General features: G+C 34.5%; 1 protein-coding gene across 3 annotated transcripts in view; it reads left to right on the top strand.

The window, feature by feature from the left end:
• The window catches only part of cut (homeobox protein, cut), a 94,415-nt gene that overhangs the window by 60,887 nt on the left and 12,808 nt on the right, over positions 1-20,720 (top strand). For all 3 annotated transcript variants that reach the window (XM_074185785.1, XM_074185784.1, XM_074185783.1), the window contains exons 3-6: positions 14,766-14,947; positions 15,140-15,258; positions 16,707-17,309; positions 17,373-17,609. In XM_074185785.1, the coding sequence (XP_074041886.1) occupies positions 14,766-14,947; positions 15,140-15,258; positions 16,707-17,309; positions 17,373-17,609 (1,141 nt within the window). The remainder of the gene's footprint in view (positions 1-14,765; positions 14,948-15,139; positions 15,259-16,706; positions 17,310-17,372; positions 17,610-20,720) is intronic.

Here is a 20,720-nt window from a genome sequence, read left to right as displayed (position 1 = left end):
AGTTGATGTCTAATTTACCTAAAAAGAACGATACCTTTCAAAATGAACCCTTCTTTTTCTTGCATACAGATTTCATCGCCGTAAATCTAGGAAAGGATTTCCAATTTCAGAAATGCGTTCTATCTTGAAGCTTTTTAATCAATGCCAAACCGAATGAGTCATTTGAATAATTGATTATAGATATGTGGCCACGTTTAAAAACCCTTTTCCGGCGCGCAGGAAGGGCGAAGGGTGAGATGAAAAAGCGTTGCATAGCGGGCGGCAGCAGAGATACACATTATCTTGAAGGGAGAGATATTTAGAATAGGTAGAAATGAATAATCTGAACGTACGAGAAAGACAAGAACAAATGTCAATTATTGGATGAAAAGAGATGGGAAATAATCAATCGATATTTGCCTCAGACTTAGTTGGTATCACACTAATTGTCAGATGAGGGACTCGGGAGTGGGTGGAATATTGAGAAGGAAAACCGAAATATAGTATAGATTCAGACATATATCTCATTTACATCGAGCTTTATTCTCCAATGGATTGATCCGATTTTCACACAAAAACCTTATCTGGAAATGTTTGTTCTGAATATTCAAATGGCAAGGTCTGTCATGAATTATAAAGGGAAATTATACAGGGGCCAAATTTAAGTTTTTGATTTGTTTTCTCGAATTAACTTTTTTTATATTTCAAACAGAAATAATGAACAGACATGTTCGTAGAAGTCCCCTTCAGCAACTACGAACTGCTTAGACGTTAATCTACTAAAGTATATCCAGTTGATATGAAAGGGCTAGATACAGAACCAGGGGGATTGGCACCTCAATCTTTAGCTTTATCAACTTACCTAAATCATTTTGTCATGTGCTATATTATCATCTTTGACGAGAAACCCGGGTTGCTTGCCAAATGTCAACTTTACCGATTCTCAAAAGAACTGCTACAAGCTAGCTACAAGTCTATAGGTTCACAATCAACGGTATGTTGAAGTATCAGGAACAATATCACTCTTTTCCTCTGTGGAGTATTCAGGAATGAAACTATTTTATCTTTCTACATGAAGTCTCCTTCTTAAAATATTATATTTTGCTGCTAAATTCTATTGTAATCAAGTTTTTTCTTCCTCAATAATTTTTTAATTATCGGTTTCAAAATTGAAACACACCATCTCATTTTTCACCATTGTTGATTCTATTATACCCTCGTTTGTTTTATCTCCTAGCAATCATTCAGTTTCTATGTCTAGTATCAGACTGAGCAACACAGTTAAAAAATAAAGTGCGAATAAGTAACAAAATTTGCAACCTAAGGGTTGTGATCGGACCAATCCTACAACAAAAAATATTTATTTCATTATAAAGTACCTGGTAGTCAGAAATATATCCTATTTCAAATAATTTGGTCTCGATAATTATAATCAGAGTGCTAATAAACAAGTAGTGTTTTATAATATTAACAAAATTAATTATAGTTTTAAATATTACGCGGAAAAAAAACATGAAAAAGTTTGCAACATAAGTTTCAATTTTCCAATTAAAACTAAACGTATTCTATTTCCAATTAAGTAAATAAACGCGTCACTTAATTATTGAAGATTAATTTGAAGTTGTTTATTCAACTCATACGGATAACAGGCAGTTGCAATACATTACTGACATTTTGAAGAAACGTAGTCGTTCACACTCTATCGCACGCATAATACCAATATAATAATTAACAATCAAGGCTGTATATTCAGAATCTGTTTCTGGAATTCCGGTTTTCATTTAATAAACTGGACGGTTCAATACATGATCAATTATACGAGTGTTTCTTCTTTGTTCGATCCGATATACGTAATAGGTTCTTTTTAAAATTCACATGAGTATACTTTCTGAATAACGTTCGTTACGGTTCGGCGATTTTTAACAATACATAGAAAAAATGTCTGTATATGAACAATCTGTGGTTAATACTATTGACTGATCATTTAATTTCGTACAATTTTTAGGTACTTAAGCCGATTAATAACTCGCAACTGTCTCTTCAACATTCTTAGGAATATAGAATTTCATTTATCTGTGAACAACGGATCACCGCAATGAAGGACATTTTCAAACATTTCAGTAAAGAGTTCGATTTCAATCTATACACTGCACACTTGAAAAAATAACTTTCACATATAGTCAGTGGGCATACTTGAAGACTGGCTATAAATCAAATTATCTAAGAACAATTCGTTCAGGCCAGTCTCATCTCCCTACACAGTAGGTTAATGGACTGACACCTATCAGAAAACAACTACTCCCCTGGCTAATACCACGAAGGGCGTTGGATTATATCCGACAAGTGTCAGTGCAGGATTCTTCACAGAAGTTATTCCTGCATATACTGTTGGCGATACAACTGCCGCAATAGATTTTCAACTATTGGAACACACTTGCAGACCGGTTTCGGGCTGTTTGGCCACTCGTCAGTGCAAGGTAGTGTATATCATCAACATAAAGTCGATGATTTATAATAATTGAAAATCGAATTCCGTCAGAGTATCATTCCTCGGACTAAGCTGAAGCATACAACAAACAACAGGTTTGTCGTCGCCCCATCTGCCTGTGAACGAGGTAACCAACTGCATATCCGAAATTTGTCCAATTCCTCGTATAAGGAAAGAAAACTTTCACATATAGTCAGTGGGCATACTTGAAGAATGGCTATAAATCAAATTATCTAAGGAATCACACGTTAAAAGGTAAGACCTCGTTAGTCCTTAGCTCGCACAAGTTTCTTAACTTCTGAGGGTTGTCGTTCGTATGGGGGCGGCAGCTGATTAACGGAAAAACAGATTTTAAACAGAATTCATTCAGGCCAGTCTCATCTCCCTACACAGTAGGTTAATGGACTCACACCTATCAGAAAACATCTACTCCCCTGGCTAATACCACGTAGGGCGTTGGATTATATCCGACAGGTGTCAGTGCAGGATTCTTCACAGAAGTTATTCCTGCATATGCTATAGTTAATGATAAAAATTTTAAATCTTTACTTTCAAACGATTTTTTGAATTTTTGCATATCCTAAGAGTTGGGCTAGAGTTGAACGACAATCAAAATTATTAAATTGACAATAAATTCGTCTATTGAAAACACTTTCCCAACACCAGAACAAAAATTACGATCTCTCGACGCCCGTTTCGTTAACCTAGTTAGTGCCATCGGGAGATGACTAAATTTTACTACCATGTTGGTGTTTTTATATGCTAGTGGCCTAAACTACCACCTGTTAATATTACCTAATTACACCGGTTAGTTCTACCTAACTACTATCTACTACATTTTACGCCAGAGGTTCCAGTATAATAAATTCGTGTTTATAATACCCAGAAACCTTTATTTTCTTAGAAATGTATATCCAGGGATACCTCCGTAGAACATCTTGTAGTTTTAGATCATTCTTTCATTGTCATTCTTGGATTTGAATTTGAACTATTTTGGGGTCCTAATAATTGGATATTTTGCCAAAAACCTTGAATGTCTGTCATGTAATTCACTGTTCATTGTGGCATTATCCAGTATAGTAGTTGTTTTCTGGATAAGATAGGTCAGAGAAATGGGTGTTTCATTCTAAATCTTTGTTTTTTAGTATACCCAACGTTCAACGCTTATTGCCACAATCACCTAAGCGGACTTAAGTGCCACATCACATGAATCAAATAAATTTTTCACAGAAAAATATTTATTGCAATTCGGATTCGAACCCATGTTTGATTTCTATTAGTAGAAAAGTACAGTTCATTTTTATCACAGAAATTTCCAATTCTATATCTACTTTTTTAAAATGTTAATCTCTGTAATAAATAGCTTAACTATTTGTATATTCTCAACCACCAATTTTAAATAAGCTTTATTATCACCACAAAATGTTAGCTGATGTATTTTTCCGCTAATATATTGAAACTATGGTCGGTCAGTAGCCGGTCGATTCGACGACCGCCGTGTTGGTCGATGGTTCAAGCCGCAGACTGAACGATCGATTTTCACTTGCTATCGTCCAACCTGTGTTAGGAATTACACGTTGAAAGGTAAGACCTTGTTAGTCCTTAGCTCGCACAAGTGTCGTTCGTAGGGGTGCGACAGCTGGTCGATAGAAAAACATATTATAAACATATTTTTAAACATATCTGAAATTCTATTTGAATTGAATGTTCATTGCGGTGCCAGAATATATATTGGGATTGGAGCTTAGACGATTCGATCTCTAGAAGTCGTTCATTAACCAGCAATGTTATCTAATCTAACACCTCGCGAGAAAACGAGTTACAACATAAAATAATAGTATCACATCACAGGTGTTATAATTAAAGAAAAATCGAGGCGTCCATGAATGAAGGTGAATGTTCATTCTGTATTTCTGGAAAACATTGCAAGTTAGGATTATCCTGTAACAGCGACAAATTTAGAATATTCATTATGGAGTACCTACTTCAAGAGTTTTACAGCCATGCATATCTGTCATACGTTGTTGGTGGGCTATCAATAATCGATAATTTTATTTTGCTACAAGCATGTGGGCATTCTTGACCAATAATAATAAATGTTTTTATCCATGTTTGAAACCAGTTAAAAGTGAAAAACATTTCATACTGACTTTAAACCTATCTGTATCTTCCAACGGTTTTACTTCCATTCAATGGTGTGCATATTTTCCACTTTCAAAAAAATTATGTTTAGGCTCAAACCGGAACACACTATGCAGATTTTATCAAAATATTATTATAATAATACTCAACTAAAAATAAGATATTCAGTCTCAGAACCGAAGAATACTTGGCATATCTTCCCTTGCAAATTACAAGAATCAAAACTTAATTATAAATACGATTCGTCCTACTAAAAACCAAACAACCTACCCCGTGTAATCTACCCGAGTGACTATTAGATTCCGTTTTAATATATCGTTGAAGATTTTTTTAATCGTGATATCGAATGAGAAAAAAGCATTTGAGAATAACGGCACGTTTGGGACCCATTCTAATTAGTAAAATGGCATGCTATTCTCTTTTCTGATGTGTACCATTTGCCCCTTAATGTAAAATCCAATCATACGACATGTAGGAAGGGAGGAATCTTGTAGGATACCAATTTAAAATCAACGAGCACTAAATAATTTCTCAAGTCCGTGATTTAGATCACAAAGAATTGGACTTGTTGGTTTTTTTCGCTAGTAGTATTTGGTAATGAATCGTGGGCTAGTGGGTGCACTTTAAACTATCAATGAAGATTTTTCATAATAGAAAAAAATGGAACATCTGGCGTGAAATGATTTCATTGAAAATATTAGATGACTCAAACTAGTTTTAGTCATGACTCAAACTAGTTCTGGTCATCTCCTGATGATGTTAATTGGGTCGAAACACGCGTCGATAGACGATATTTTCGTTCTGGTGTGGAAAAAGTGTTTCAATGAGAATTCTCACTATAACGAATAAGGGGCTCATTTCAATAGATACAACGAAATATTATTTATACATATCAAATAATTGATCGTATATATATACCATTTGATCTCAATTCACATATTCGTTCTGCTCTGCTAAACAGTTTTTTCTAATTCAATATGTTTCGTTACTTGTTACTTTCAACTAGCCGATGACCTTTTAAAATCAATAGTGATAGCCAGTTTTTACTGGAGATGAAAAACCCACAAATCAGAACAGCCCTTGTCAAGTATAAAATAAAGCGAGATCAAAAAATAATCAATCGATCAAAAAAAAATAGTTATAGAGCAACGTGAAAGTAATAATGTCCAATCCGGAAAGCATCTGGATGAGTTTACCACCATATTCACTTCTCGAGTATATATGTTCTAATTTTTGTCACACATGTGTAGCCTACTTCTTGGTTTCCCAAGACCCCACAAAAAAAGGTTCCTTGTCAGAGCAAGGGATAATTGTCTCATTTACGGTAATATCAGTTTCTACCTGACACAAGACACAACAAAAATCACTTCATTTTTCTGCAACTGTCTTTGGGAGTTTTAAAGTCCAATTTCAGATTCCAAAGGTTTTGGAAAGTTTCAATTTCAGTCCCTCAACTCTTATCAAAACGATTACCAAAAGATAAAAAAATATTAATAATGTTTTTGCCGAATATGGAGCAGGTCTGAAGATCAGTGTCACTATTTTCTGGGTTTGAAGGCTGTGGATTTTTGGATTTTTTTCCTGACGTTTCGCTGGCGGATTAATTAACCGATACTTTTACGATATTTGCCAACACCATCGATAACTTTTGACAAGAAGGTTCTAAGTGAACCTCGTCAAAGAGGACCGGTCAAAGATCATAGAATGAATTGTTCAATATTCACAAAACCAGAAAGCCTGAGGAAACCATGCCACTTGAATCATCACAATACATGTTAGTACATGATCAAAAGTACCGTCTCCTAGGATGAGCATGTTCCAAATGTCGACAAAGAAATATCGCAAAAACGTACCAAACATACGTTTAAGCTTTTTGAAAACACACCAGAACAAAAGTGCTGTCTCTCAAATTAGAACCATCAGAAGATCTAATCATAGTCACTTTACGCCAATTCTACCTTTTAAGCTAGGTATTCTAAAGTTCAGCAATTCGTCTTGAAGACGTTTCTCCGTGTTTTATAGATTCTTTCATGATCGATGCTCTCCGGAGATTTTCTACATCTTTCCATTACCAGTTCGTCTCACGAAAGTATATAGTCTCACGATTTTATACAGAGTTAGTTTCTGTTCAGTCTGAAACTCCTTTCGGATACAACCTCCATTTGGACTCTTGCGGTGCAGTAAAAAATATCAAATCGTTGTTGATATGGAAGAAACTATGTAATTTTCTTATCACACCATTGAATATTCCAAGCACTCCCCAGCTGTTGGGTAGGATCATAACTCTTCATAATGTTCAGGTCATTTTAGTATATTTGGACTGTGAGATTTGTTGCATAGTTTGATAGTCATAGTTTCTTCTTCTGATTTTTCATCAAATAGGTTTCGTGGTAAGTTTTTATTTCAGTTTGACGAAAAAATTGGTTGTAATTCGCTAAATTAGCCGTCATCAACTTTTATTTCATAACGAGTCATCATCCCGGCGCCCACCGTGAAGATAAAACTGGCGCTAAGGATATAGGTAAATGAAGCCATATAATACTATCGTATTTGTTTTATTTCTTATAGATTTTACAGCCTCGTATAAATATCCAGTTATTGGATCATAAACGGTGCAGATATTATTTATCTTCTACTAAATATTCGTATGATTATTTCATAGCTATATCTGTCGCGAATATACTCCGTTATTATACCAATAATTACGGTAGGTTGAAAAACGGCTCGTCGATTCGTTAAGAAATATCCCGATTCGCAAATATCCCTTTCGTTTCTAGACTATATAACAACAATATTCCCCCTCGCTTTACTTGTAGAATACGTTCATCATTCATATGTGAACAATGGTATAAAATTAAAAAATGAAGCACTCACCGATTCAGTCAAGGGTAACCATGCATTACAGAAACATTGTTAATCACTCTAGAGATGCACAACCTGTATATATAGTACCTGAATTAGAGTTCGCTTTTATTATTCACCTCTAGAGTACCGCCATGAAAATGTCATCGTTGGAATTATAACAAAAGGAGATTATGGCATGTCAATTTGTTCATGGAACATGAGGTGAAATGAGCTGGAATAACATTCTATGGGAGTTTGATACTTAATTACAATTCTCAATTCCGTTCACTGAAGATATGTGTTGAAAAGATTTCGACGTGAAAGTAATAATACTGATTAATGCATAGACTATTAAAAAAATTATTGGAATGTTTCGATTAAGGCGATTATATTCAATTTGATCCGACAAACTAACTGTTTCGTTAACATATTTTTTAAAACAAACTTGCCTTTTTGTTGATTTTTTGACTAATGCACTGATAAAACAAACTGGCCTTCAAAAATCTTAAAATCGTAACAGTTTCTTTATGTTGAAAATAAATTCAAAGTAAGAATAGACAAATTTGAAGAATGATGCAACCAAAGAAATAAGAAGAACCTAGTTGCTGGTCCCAATGGTTCTAGATATTCTTGGTCAGTCGCTAGGACGACAATGAGAACAATGTTTGAAATAATATTGTGAGATAAACTAAAAATAAATAAAAAAAGGACGCTTCTCAACCGACAATTAAATTTCAGAAAGAGGTCAGAGTTTTTATAAAAGGCACTATCGTAAAGCTGAGTCAATAGGAATGTAAATGTTCCAACTAGCGTTGAATACTCAGCCTCAAAAACGATTTCAAGAAAATCTATCTACTTTTTTTATTGTACAATATTATTGTACAAACACCAGTCACCGCAAATGTGTTCCTACAAGCTAGTACCTAAACTAAACCCCACACAATGTTGTAGGCCCTTCAACGTACTTAAAAATATGCGATAATCTTGTATTTCGTAGGCTGTTAGTCTTGTTCAATAAAAAGTTTTTTCCTGTTGGAAGGCGGTTGGAATTCAACCCAAACCTGAAAATGAATGAAGAATTTTCCAAATAATTGTTCCTTTTTGGTACCCCTATATCTAGTGGTACTCCAGATATCTTCAAGAAAGGAAATGTGACATAACCAACTGAATTTGATGGACAACCACAAAAATTTGACAAAAAGATCGTTTGTATATATACCACAATCAATAATTTGACTGGCTCAGTCCGCTTGAATCACCCTCAACTTGAGTATATTAGAAGAACACCCGAAACTACATCCCTTCGAAATTTAACTCAATATTCTCCTAAATTATACTTTTTGAAAACTTTTTCAGTCGAATCGGGGCGTTTTTGTGGAATAATCTTCTAGCGACCTTTTCTCCAACCGAATGTAGTCTTCACTGATCCAAAAACAACGTTTTTCGAACAGGCTCTAGCCATCTTAGAAGTTTTCAATGCTTGTGCTACATATACAAACAATGCACTTGTATTCCCGCACGTCAGTGTCAAATTCGGCTAATATCAACTCAAGATGAATTTCATTTCCGTCAAAAACCAATTTTCACGATCAATTACGCGGACATAAATAATCCTCGATGTGATTTCCGGTTCCAAACTTTTCACTTCCTCATTAAACAGCAATTGACGGTAAAACCGATAGCTCGCAATTTTTGCCAAACTACAAGAAATATTCGTTTCAGCACCGAACTCACTCGCGCTGATACCACGTATAGGGTAGAAAGAGATAGACTTATGACGTCCCGATATCGCTATTCTCGAACTGATCTTCTCAATTAATTAAGGAATTGACAGAAACGATTCCATAAAACCAATTTGAAACGTATTCTCCATTCGATTATTTATAGACTTCGGATTTTCATTAAACTGTTTAATTTCGGATTATTCGTGAATTTCAGAATATAATGCTGATTCCTCTTTGGATTCATGACAGACCTATATAATCGCAGGTAATTAAGAAACGATTCTGAAATAACTGAGCTTCTTGGAATGTATGGAAACCTATTAAACTAAGGGCCATTCTTTTCATTTTGTACTCCACTAACCTGAACTTTTTCCTGGCAAGCTACAAACAATACTAGATAAGGCAGATCTAGAATTTAGAGAATTGCATATCCTCTAAGTCTATTTATGACTGTTTCAGATCAAGATCATGGTTCTATTTAGAAGAAGAGGGAATAACATCATCAGAATTCTCAATCTGGCCCTGTTCAAATTAACATGTACTTGATGAACCAACATTTTTGCCGATTCAACCATAACTCAACCATTATTATTACGTATAAGAAAATGATTACTTCGTAACAAGTAGGACCTGCCGGAAAATAATTACTTCCCGGGCTAAATATATCCGACAGGCATTTATGCAAGTTACCTCTCAGGAACTCGTTGCTGTTTGTGTCGGAGTTTTCCTGCACTGATGGAGAGGTAATACCTCAAAACAGTCTGTAGGTGATCTACTCGATTGAATTCAGCGTGGTATTACTGCAAGATGAACAAAATGCATTTGAAAGACTACCCTTTATGACGTAACTTCCATTAATGCCTGCCGGATATATTCAATGTCCATCATGGTATTAGACAGAGAAGTAGTTGTTTTCTGGCTGGAATTAACCAGAACTTACTGTGTAGGTACGTACGAAATATTATTTTTTTTACGTATTCATCTCTCCTCGATACAGTCATCAGACTCATTTCAATTTGTATTATTATTACATTTTTGTCATACCAAATTTGAGGTATATGTGGTTAACGGAAAAATTGCAGATAAGAATTTGAGATATTTTTGTTTGGATTTTCCAACCGTCGATGATTGCACCATATCGGTGCCACGAAGTATTTATGATTTCCTATACGGGAACCTCATATAATCCAAGCCATATTTGTTCAAGTGTTTAATTATGATTTAGGCGCCATTGCTCTTTATCTATGCCTTATAAAACCCTTATCTCTATTAATTATTCTCGATTTTTAAATGATTTATTTTACAATACGTTAACAGGTTATTATAATATTTACTAATGTTTCTTCTTTATTTTTCAGAAAAATATCTGATATGAATATGATACTGTTGACAATATTTATCATAATTTTGTTTGCTCAATTATAAATTGTACCTTAAACATAATTTATTTATAATATATCTGGTATAGTGACTGCGATCTGATTTCAGTTATCTCAATATTGTTAAAGATGAAACAGTGAAGTTAGCTGAAAGACAACATGTCTCATCAAGACAGAGTGAGTTCCAACTTTATCAAATATTTACATTTTTCGTGAACCCGTGAAAAATACAGAAATGGTGTCATTCGAATTTAATCCTTGAAACTGAAAACTTTAAATTAGTTGACATCATGAAACACGATAAAATAATGTTTCAATATAACTATCAACCGACTTCTGGATTAAAAATTTTGTCTTTCAGAAATCACATTCAAATCCATGAGGATTTCGTGTCATATAACCTTAAATAATCTCTCTTGACCCATTTAGATTATCCATGCCTTGTCAGGTTATTACTGTGAAATGCCTGATGGTTTTCATTCAAGCTATTTTCATTTCCACATATGATCATTGATTAACGCAGGTCGTAGTGATTCATATTTTCTTCAGTGCTTTTTCTCACTACCAGGTTTTTATTTATTCGCTTTTGATTTCTATTTTCAAACCAGGTTCCAGATGGGCTTGATACTTAAAACGTAGCTCATAACTGTAAATCAATGCAATGATAAGTGAAAAACAAACAACCAGATTATACCAGAATGCAAAAGGTTTGCAATCGTGATCCAGTAGTAGACAGGAAAATCAAACCAAAAATGATAAAGTTAACGAGTTTCCAAAAGAGGTCCATTGCAAACCCAACCTTCGACTTTTGTAGGTTTCACTGCGAAAATGCAGCTGATTGATACTATATCCCAAAGGCGTTGGTATTGATGCAACATTTCACTCTTCTGTTAACCACAACAACCCTGAAAAGGACAAGGCGATGACATCGACATATGCAGGTTACACTGCAAGCATGCAACTGGATGATATCAAAGCTCAACATATTTGCATTCGTTGATATTGTAGCAGATAGCGCTGCTTATTTGCCATAGTTCATAGAGTCAACGAACGCCTTTGAAAGTCTCGTTCGATTTGATTGAGAGGTGTCATTGTCATTTCCTGGAAAAAATGTAATATAATAATGGTGAATAATAGTGGTGGTAGTTATGGTTAAAAAGACAGTAGAAAATGACCAAAAACGACAAGTTCAGCTTCAACGGGAATCGAAAGCAAAAGAGTTTGCAAGATTATCCAATCGCCATAAGCAAGCTAAGGAAATGCAGAAAAACATTTGCAATGTTGAACTCGCGAATACCAAAGAATGAATGGCTGAAATAAGATTGATCAAGACTGAGGACGCACATTCCTCTCAAGCCGAGTCACTTGGTCTAGTTTTCTTTGGAGTGTTATGTTAATGTTTTATTTTGTATATCGGTTCCTTGATGGTTATTTATGTCTGCTTTCGAATGTAGAATTTCAATAGTAGTATTGCTTCCCAATTCATAAGAACCGTTCACAAACGAACTCACCTCTGAAAATATTTCCGGAATGAATTCAGATATCAAAGGCTTATGAATCCATCGGAATTTCGGGGCATGCAGAGCACACGTCGAACCGGCAGTCGTTCCCCGAAACACTTCTAAAACCACCACCGACATTTTTAATTGAATATCTCGTAACACCAAAGTGCCAAATGATTAAAAACAATCATAAAAAACGGCATCGAGCTTTGGTAGCAATGACTTATGAAAAAAATCGCCTTTGACTCACCCCACGTACAGCGGACCAGTCGAATATTCCTCACTTATCACAAATTAAAGCCGCAAGACTTGGCGCAGTCCATTGGAAATATGCGATTTTTTGTTTTGAACGCCAATAAATTCACTTTGTTATCACGAACTTGTTCAGCGGTAATCTGCGACTTACGTCGTCGATCAGGACCTCGTTACGTCGAGTTGAACCGAACGCGGTATGTCTGGGATTAGCAATGCCGAAGCGGAGATATGCAAAAACATCTACCCTTGTAAGGTATCGGTTTGAATTATTGTTTTAAATATATCACCCCGGAAATTCCCTTCTGTTCGATTTTATTTTTTACTTTTAATAGCCCGGATTATAAAACTAAGGGTTCCAAGCCAAAAAACAAATGAAATATGTCTTGGGATGAGATGGAAAGGTTTTTCACCATTTCCAGATTATTATCTGAATGCTGTAGGCTGAGAGGAATTACCGAGTCTTTGTATCTGATAATTCTGGCAAAAAATAATGTTGAAATCGTCGATGTTAAACAATCCTACTTTGGGAGAATGTCACTGGAAATGAGTAGACTACTTTCGACTAGAATACTTTTTTTGAGTAACGTTTTCGAAACATTATTTATTGTTAGTTTCGATGATTTATTTGAAACATACTCACTTCCTCTGGCGAAGACAAACACGGGCGTTCTACCAATCATCAATGATTTTTTATATGGTATTTTACTTTGAAAGAGATAATTATTTCCTGCTTCAAATAATGAAGAATGATATGGCAGAAATTGACAGATACTAATGAAAACTCTACTTAGATAATGCGAAAGAATGAATTATTTCTGCCACAGAGGGATGGATGTACTTGATTCAAAGTATCTCTTTTTTTCTAAGTCTATAAAATATTTTCACAACGAGTTTTCATTAATATGATATGAATGTGATCAGTTGGGAGCCGGATGGTAGTCAGCTCGTCTAAAGAAATCACTACTACTGTGAATGCGAGTTCGATCCCCGTTTTAGGACTCAATGAATGACTTTTATGCTAATATCTAAGCGAGTGTGTTTGGTATGTTCATTCGTGTGGTCATGAGTTGGAGTTTATATAGGTCATTCCTTGCGCTCCCTCTTCCCTTTCGAACCTTATTCCATTCCAATAATCTGGTAAAAACCTTGACATTGTTGGATTTGAATAATTGGAAAACAATAATTTGTGAGATGAATTTTCAATAAGGATGGTCAAGATATTAACCCTGTGGGACTCAGTAACACCCCTCATACTAGAGTAGCTGTGAAAGTTCACCGAAATCACAAAAGAAGCCAAATGAATCAAGTTTGTGAATGAGGATTTCAAAATGGATCTCATCGAAGGCTTTCTAAGTCAAAGAAAATGAGGTATTTTATCGAATGCATCTGCAGATGATCAAATCAAATGGAAAAAGTTCTTTCAGTTGAATTATGTCGACACTTATTCTTTGTGGATTCATAAACTTGGTGGTAAGCCAAGAAATGTAAGGACTAGATTGAGATTTGAGATTTTTCTGTGGTTTTTACATAAGTGATTGACATGGTGCTCTGCTTGGTCTTCATAAGTTTCTCAAATACTACTGAACTCCTTTTCTCGAAAATACCGGATCTTAGGTATAGGTGTTTGTTATTTTTTCCGAATCTTCGAGAAGGTATTCCATTCCAATTAATACGGACATAAGGTGTGTCTATTCTATTGGGAAAATTCCAATGACTAAGTCTTTGAATCAACAACATGCTTGTCATTTCCAAAATATGTTTATCCCCTTCGTGAAATTCATATTAGACCTTTAGATTTTGAATGCGACTCGTATGTGTTTTCACTCAATAGCAGGTAATATTAGTAGCCGGAAAGTACTCTAATATAATTGAAGTTTCGACCTGAAAAGTCGATAGTTTTCTCATGAACTACCCATTCACATATCAGACTACTAAAAATATGAATTCATATTAAGTAATCGAAAGCTAAGGAACGATACCCAGAAAACATTCTGCGACCTCTTATGCATAATTCCTTGGTTAAATCGATTCCTTGAAAATATCATTCATTTAATCGTTGATATCGTAGTATATATACATCCTGCGAAACATTTCTCAATTAATCGGGCAAAAGGGGTTCGTTCTACCCCACGAAATTAATCAATGCATCTGTATTTCACCTATAGGGGTTGGATTAATATAATGTCTTCATTTTCCTGAAGCAATTGATTGATTTTGAATGCTACGTCATCACTAATTCTAACTTTGTGAGGAAAGTTCCACCGTAAAATTATATTAAGATTTGAAAGGGAAACCTATATCGATTAAGCGGGGGCTGCGTATACAGTTTGAGTCATAAAGTTTTCATGAAAACTTTATTCCAACAATAGTTGATATGACCTGCAAAAAAAACTAACAACAAATGAAACCGTTGAACTGTATTCAAGAATCCATTAGATTTTTTTCTTTCCAGATCAACCAACTCTTGGAGGAAGTTCAGAGGCTTCAAGGATGTCTGTCTAAACTCCAAGAATCATCTATGTCACAAATCAACCGTTTAGAAGATCAAATAGAGCAAAAAAGACAACACATACTGAGACTCGAAAACAAATTAGATTTACAGAAAGATTACGAAGAATTAAAAAGGGAAATTAGGTATGTCGAATTTTTTTCCCAGAAAACTGTGTCTTTTCTCAAATACTCTGAGCAATAAATCAAACATTTTTCTTATCTCGTGTGTGTGGTTATACAATTTATTGTATTATTTATATGACAAATCATTTTCAAATATGTGAACGCTGAAGAGTCATTGTATGTCTCATTTGTGGTTTTTCTTATTTCTTGCAGTATTCTACGATCAGACTTCACGAATAATCCGGACGGAAAAAGTATCGAATTACTTTTAGAAAAATCTAAATCCTCATCGCAGGAAATAAGAGACAGATCACCATCGAGAGACAGTGAAGGTATGTCTAACTCTTTTTTTTTAACTCGCAATCAATAATTCCTTCTCCTAATAACGTTCAGTTCTAGTTACAACTCATAATATTATCTTAATAATAACACAACAATATGTTTCACACATTGTTTATCGTCACTCACGGAGGTGATTTTTCATTAGGCGAAACTCTTTCCAAACGACACGTAACCTCTTTTTCACTTCAGCAGATATTTTAAAAAGGTTTATTGCCTTAAGAAACTAATTTATTATTGCTTGATCTTGTGAAATTTCGTCTTTATTGTTTTTATTAACAATTGAATGGCAGATTTCGTCACCATGAGAACCATTTGATTATATTTTTTACGAAACTTGAACTAGTTTCATTCTAGAGGAAAATAAATTTTAAACGTTTTGTCAATCTTGCCAATGCCTCGTTTCGACTGATGTGAAAACGTAATGACTTTTTATTGCTTCCTCATGGAATCGCAAGAATGACCTGAATTATTTCTATCTATTTGAAAATCTACCTGATTTTGATTTATTATTTCCTCTTTTAACGCTTCAGAGCATGTATCTAATTATGAATAAGGATTAATTATTGTGTTATGTTCATGAATTATGTTGAATATTTTTGGGAATCTTCTGTGGCCCGGTAACAGTATCGAACAATAAGATCTTATCGTAAGCTTTGTAAATCTTTTTTTACATTCTAAATTATTGTTAAATTACAGTCATAAAAATCATCCTTGTTCACGATTTCGACACTAAGCAATAATCATTATAATTGTTTCATATATGATGCTCATTCACCACTTTCATTTCTAATTGCTCTTCCAAACACAAACAGTAGGTCACATCACACATCGAACCATATTCAATCTGTTTCTGCATATTCGAAATTTGTTTCTCTACCTCCTCTATTTCTGTCAAGTGAAATTCATATGTTTTCTCATTCCACATAATTTTTAACCAACAAAAACTTCATATTCATTCTGTAATTTATTCACTGAAGGAAATTCGTTGCTATATCTCCCAAGTCAAATGACTTAATTAACAGAAAGAAGTTATAGAAAAAATCACGATCTTAGAATAATATGCATATTCAAGCAACAGCTGTAAAATATCCAACCTCATTAAGAAATCTCACAAGCGAATATTGAATTTGTTTACTCTTGTCAAAATTCCTAGTAGCTACTACGATCCCACCATTAAATCTATTTTAATTCCAGCTGCTGTCCGCATGATAATTTCAGCCCAAGAATTATAGCAATTTTATAGATACCCTAAGTTGAGAGGCACTTAATCATCATATGAACATCTATAACATCTAAATGAATCTAAAATGATTGGATAATTGAAAATTTCATGGCTAACTTCAAATTTATGAACTCCTGTTACCTATCGAAACCTCTTCACTCCATCAATTTCATCCATTATACCTTCTATCTGTATGATGATTTCCTTTTTTTCTAGGGGTTGATCAACTTCACTCGCAAACCCCTAACCTCTCTGACATCTCTCCCAATAACCTCCCTCCGCCCTTCCATAACGTTGACGCGTTTGGTAGTATACTCGGCGAAGAAATTGTTTCTTCATGGAGAAGGAATATTGAACACAATCGAATAACGCCAAAATCACCCTCTGCTTCTCTAGATGGGCCTCTGAAAAGTTCCACCCCGGTAAACGCAGATTCCACGGCAGAAAAGAGCACTGCGTCGACACCTCAACCATCCGATCAATTGTGCCATCAATCGCCAGGTGAGAACTTGATGAATGGCAATCCGAAAAGTCCACAGGAAGACAACAACAACCACCACGTCAGTAACAACAACATTCCGCTGAGCGCAATATGCGCTGTCAACAGTTTCCTAAGGAATGAAGACAGCCTGAAGAGCCCTTACAGGTTCGAAGACCATCATCGATCGCCGTTCAAGTTCGCTGAAGATTTAGGAATGGCTCCTGGCTCGATGGTTGGGAGGTTAGGAGAAAGCCTAATCCCGAAGGGCGATCCGATGGAAGCCAAACTGCAGGAGATGCTGAGGTACAACATGGATAAATACGCCTCACAAAACTTAGGTGAGATCTCTTCAAACTTGATTTTGTTTTAACATTTGTCTAAACTTTTTCTTCCATCCACAGATACTCTCCATATAGCGAGGAGGGTGAGGGAGCTGCTGTCCATACACAATATTGGCCAAAGATTGTTCGCAAAGTACGTTTTAGGATTGTCCCAAGGGACTGTTTCCGAGCTTCTGTCGAAACCGAAACCTTGGGACAAATTGACGGAGAAAGGAAGAGACAGTTACAGGAAGATGCATGCCTGGGCGTGTGACGATAATGCCATCCTCCTGCTGAAATCATTGATACCAAAGAAAGGTAAGACTTCGATTCTTCCCATACTTCTTTCACTAATTTTCCAAACGTCATTGTTCTTTCTATTTCTCCATTATGTATTAAAAAAACGCTTAGGCAAAATCTGTAGAAGCTTCTCAAAAGTAATGATATGTTCTATACAGGAAAATCGACAGACATATCGGAAAATCTTCAATTGATTGAAACGAATTGCTGTCGATTCACAGCGATACAGAACCATAATATATGAAAATCAGCATTATCCAATATTTCTTGACGAATTATTTCCACGAACGCTTCAATATTTCCATGTCTATAAAAATACTTCACTTTTCAAATAGCTACAGAGAAAATAGTTCATTGGAGACCGACCACTCAGTAGGTTTCTATGTGTCAATCCACTGATTAGTTAATATATAGTTGAAGAATATATAGTATAAAGTTGAAAATATACCGATATATACCAACATAACCAACATAAGCATATATGGATGTTGATAACGTACAATTCTTGTACCATTTGCACACCTTTATAAAAAGAACATCAGAATATCTATATAAACAAATAGTCCCAATGTACATAGAAGAGGTACTTTAAAAGTTGAAACGTCATAGTTGCGGTGGCCACCCTCAAAGGGTTGAAATTTGTATCTCTTAATGGCAGCTTAATAATAAAAATCGATTTTCCGTAACAGTTTCTTGAAAAATCTTCATCATTGATTTTATAGAACGTATTTCTCACTTTTGCGAAGCACTGTATTGATGGAGAAGTAGAATCTATCCACAGAATAGTTGTTTTTATAAATTTCTGTTGAAATGGGACGTTTGAAATGCAAAAGGTAGAGATTTTGCAAATATTCACTTCCATTCATAAGTTGTTATTGTGCCCTAATAAACTACTAATATAATTTCAATGCAAGTAGCAATTTGTAATAAAACGAGCATAGCTTAAGTAGTTTCATTGTTATATCTCACCGACGATCATCTCTCGATCTCAATGCACGTTTCAATAAAAAAATTACGTATTTGGGAAATAAGAAGCAGCTGCAATCAAGACTAATTATAGGCATTTAGCTTGAATATAGTGTCTGGAAACGAAATTAGATATCATATTGTGTTTATCGAAAAAAATACGGGGTCAATTATAAATATGTAATAATAAATAATTCATAAAACGCCAATTATACCTATAGACCGTATAGCATTTATTATATTTCCATGTTAAAATATAATTTGAGATTAGTTGTGAACTCATGAATCATTTCCTGTCATTCAGCCGGGACTAAATTGGTTTTGAGAAACGTTTATCATGAAAAACCAACGAAATTATCCTATTGATAAATATATTTATATCCGTGTATGGATCATTGGAAAATGTCGGACCAGATTGAAATAAACTGGTACTTAGTGGTTTTATACAATGAGTACAGTTTCTGAACATTACAAATGTACAAACATGAACTTTTACTGTTTACTGTTGAAGATAAAAACATAACCTGCAAATGACAATTTTTTTTGTTCAAACTTTCGGGACTTTTATGAGCTCTTCTTCGGGAAATGAAAAGTGAAGTTCTATAATCCAAGCCGCAAAAACATTTGGGGTTTTGAAAAACATTACTAGTAGATGATGAAAAAACACTATGACGTCATGTCCATCATGGCCATCAAAATGGTACATAATCATGTACGTACTCTGCTTGGTAGATGAACTTTGAAAGTTTCAAGTTCACAAGCAAATTTTTTTAGATATGGTGACAATATTGGACTAGCAGTCCATACGTTACGTATTATCAACAAGAAGAAAGAAAAATCTAATAAGGAGACGGGAGCCCATGTAAAAAAAATCGGATGCAGGGCTGAGGATACTATTGCCGAAAGTAAGTGGCTCTAAAGAAAGCAGAAGGCCACCTTTCAAAATCTATGGTGCTCTATGTAGAACCCTCTAGAAGCAAGTTAAACAGGATCACAGGAATACCCCACTGAGGATCCAAAGATAATGGCGTTACTTATGATCAGTGAATACAGCAACTCGACGGTCATGGAAAACTAGCAAGAAAAGGCTATCTCACTTCTTTTTTCTATCATATTGAATTATGAAGAAATCACATTTTCCATTTAGGTACTATATCTAAACAGTAGAATAAACATAGAATAACGTTTCAGCTAGATTCAACTTATTACGACAAAAAAGTAACCTCAATCTGATAATTTCAAAACTATTGTTCGAATACTTCTCACGAATTGCAAAATTTCAACCTTATAATGATTCATATAATGTATGCCAAACGGATTTTTTTTATTTTCTCTCAACACTTAATCTGGATGTGCTCTGAATAGTTTCCATTTATTTATTGTATGAAAATACCAAACACAAAACAATAAGTAATTAGGAATTAGACTGTTTTAATTATAGAAGCGATTAACGTTCCTAAATCTACCGTTAAAAGCATGTCTCATGTGCTACTGAACGAAGATAAGAAAATTTATAATTTTGTCTCTTCAAAATTCTGATTCAAACCAAAACAGTAATGTGTGTTGACTTACAAATATTCTAACTGTGTATACGCATCGAGTGATTCTGAAAGTGCTGATAGATTAAGGAAATAATCATTTATGAAATTACTTGCGATTATTATTATTTGAAAGTATATTGGACAAACTAAAAAGCTATAAAAAGTCGTTTCATGGAACACCTGGCAAATATGCAAATTCAGATCATTCTATTGCCTAGCATGCCCTTGAACAAAAATATGCAATGAACAACAACACTCCTATGTCCTCATTTTTGTAAACGATATTAATTTTTTTCACACACTTCGTTCTACTAATAAATTTATAATAATACATCAGTTGATGCGTATTTCAATTCACAAACAAGGTAAAATGATTAGTTAATTCAATTAAACAGGAAACTAAATTGTTGAACCGCGTTCTGTAAACGATCATGAATCACATCCGAAAATAACAAATTCACTCCATGATGCACACCCTATACATATTTACAATGGAAAACTTCCGTTGATATTCGCAATGAAATAAATAAATTTTAGAACCTGCAAAAAATTAACTCCCTAATTTGTTTCGTCTTTTGAGTTCGTTTTGTTGGTTCATTTTGTGTAGGTATATGTAAAAATA

This window comes from Leptinotarsa decemlineata, unplaced genomic scaffold (genome assembly GCF_025532065.1).
Source record: "Leptinotarsa decemlineata unplaced genomic scaffold, Ldec_3_MD MMD2_tig00078346_RagTag_RagTag, whole genome shotgun sequence".
NCBI lineage: Eukaryota > Metazoa > Arthropoda > Insecta > Coleoptera > Chrysomelidae > Leptinotarsa > Leptinotarsa decemlineata.
Note: the sequence above shows the minus strand (reverse complement) of the source record. Positions and strands in the feature narration are given on the sequence as shown.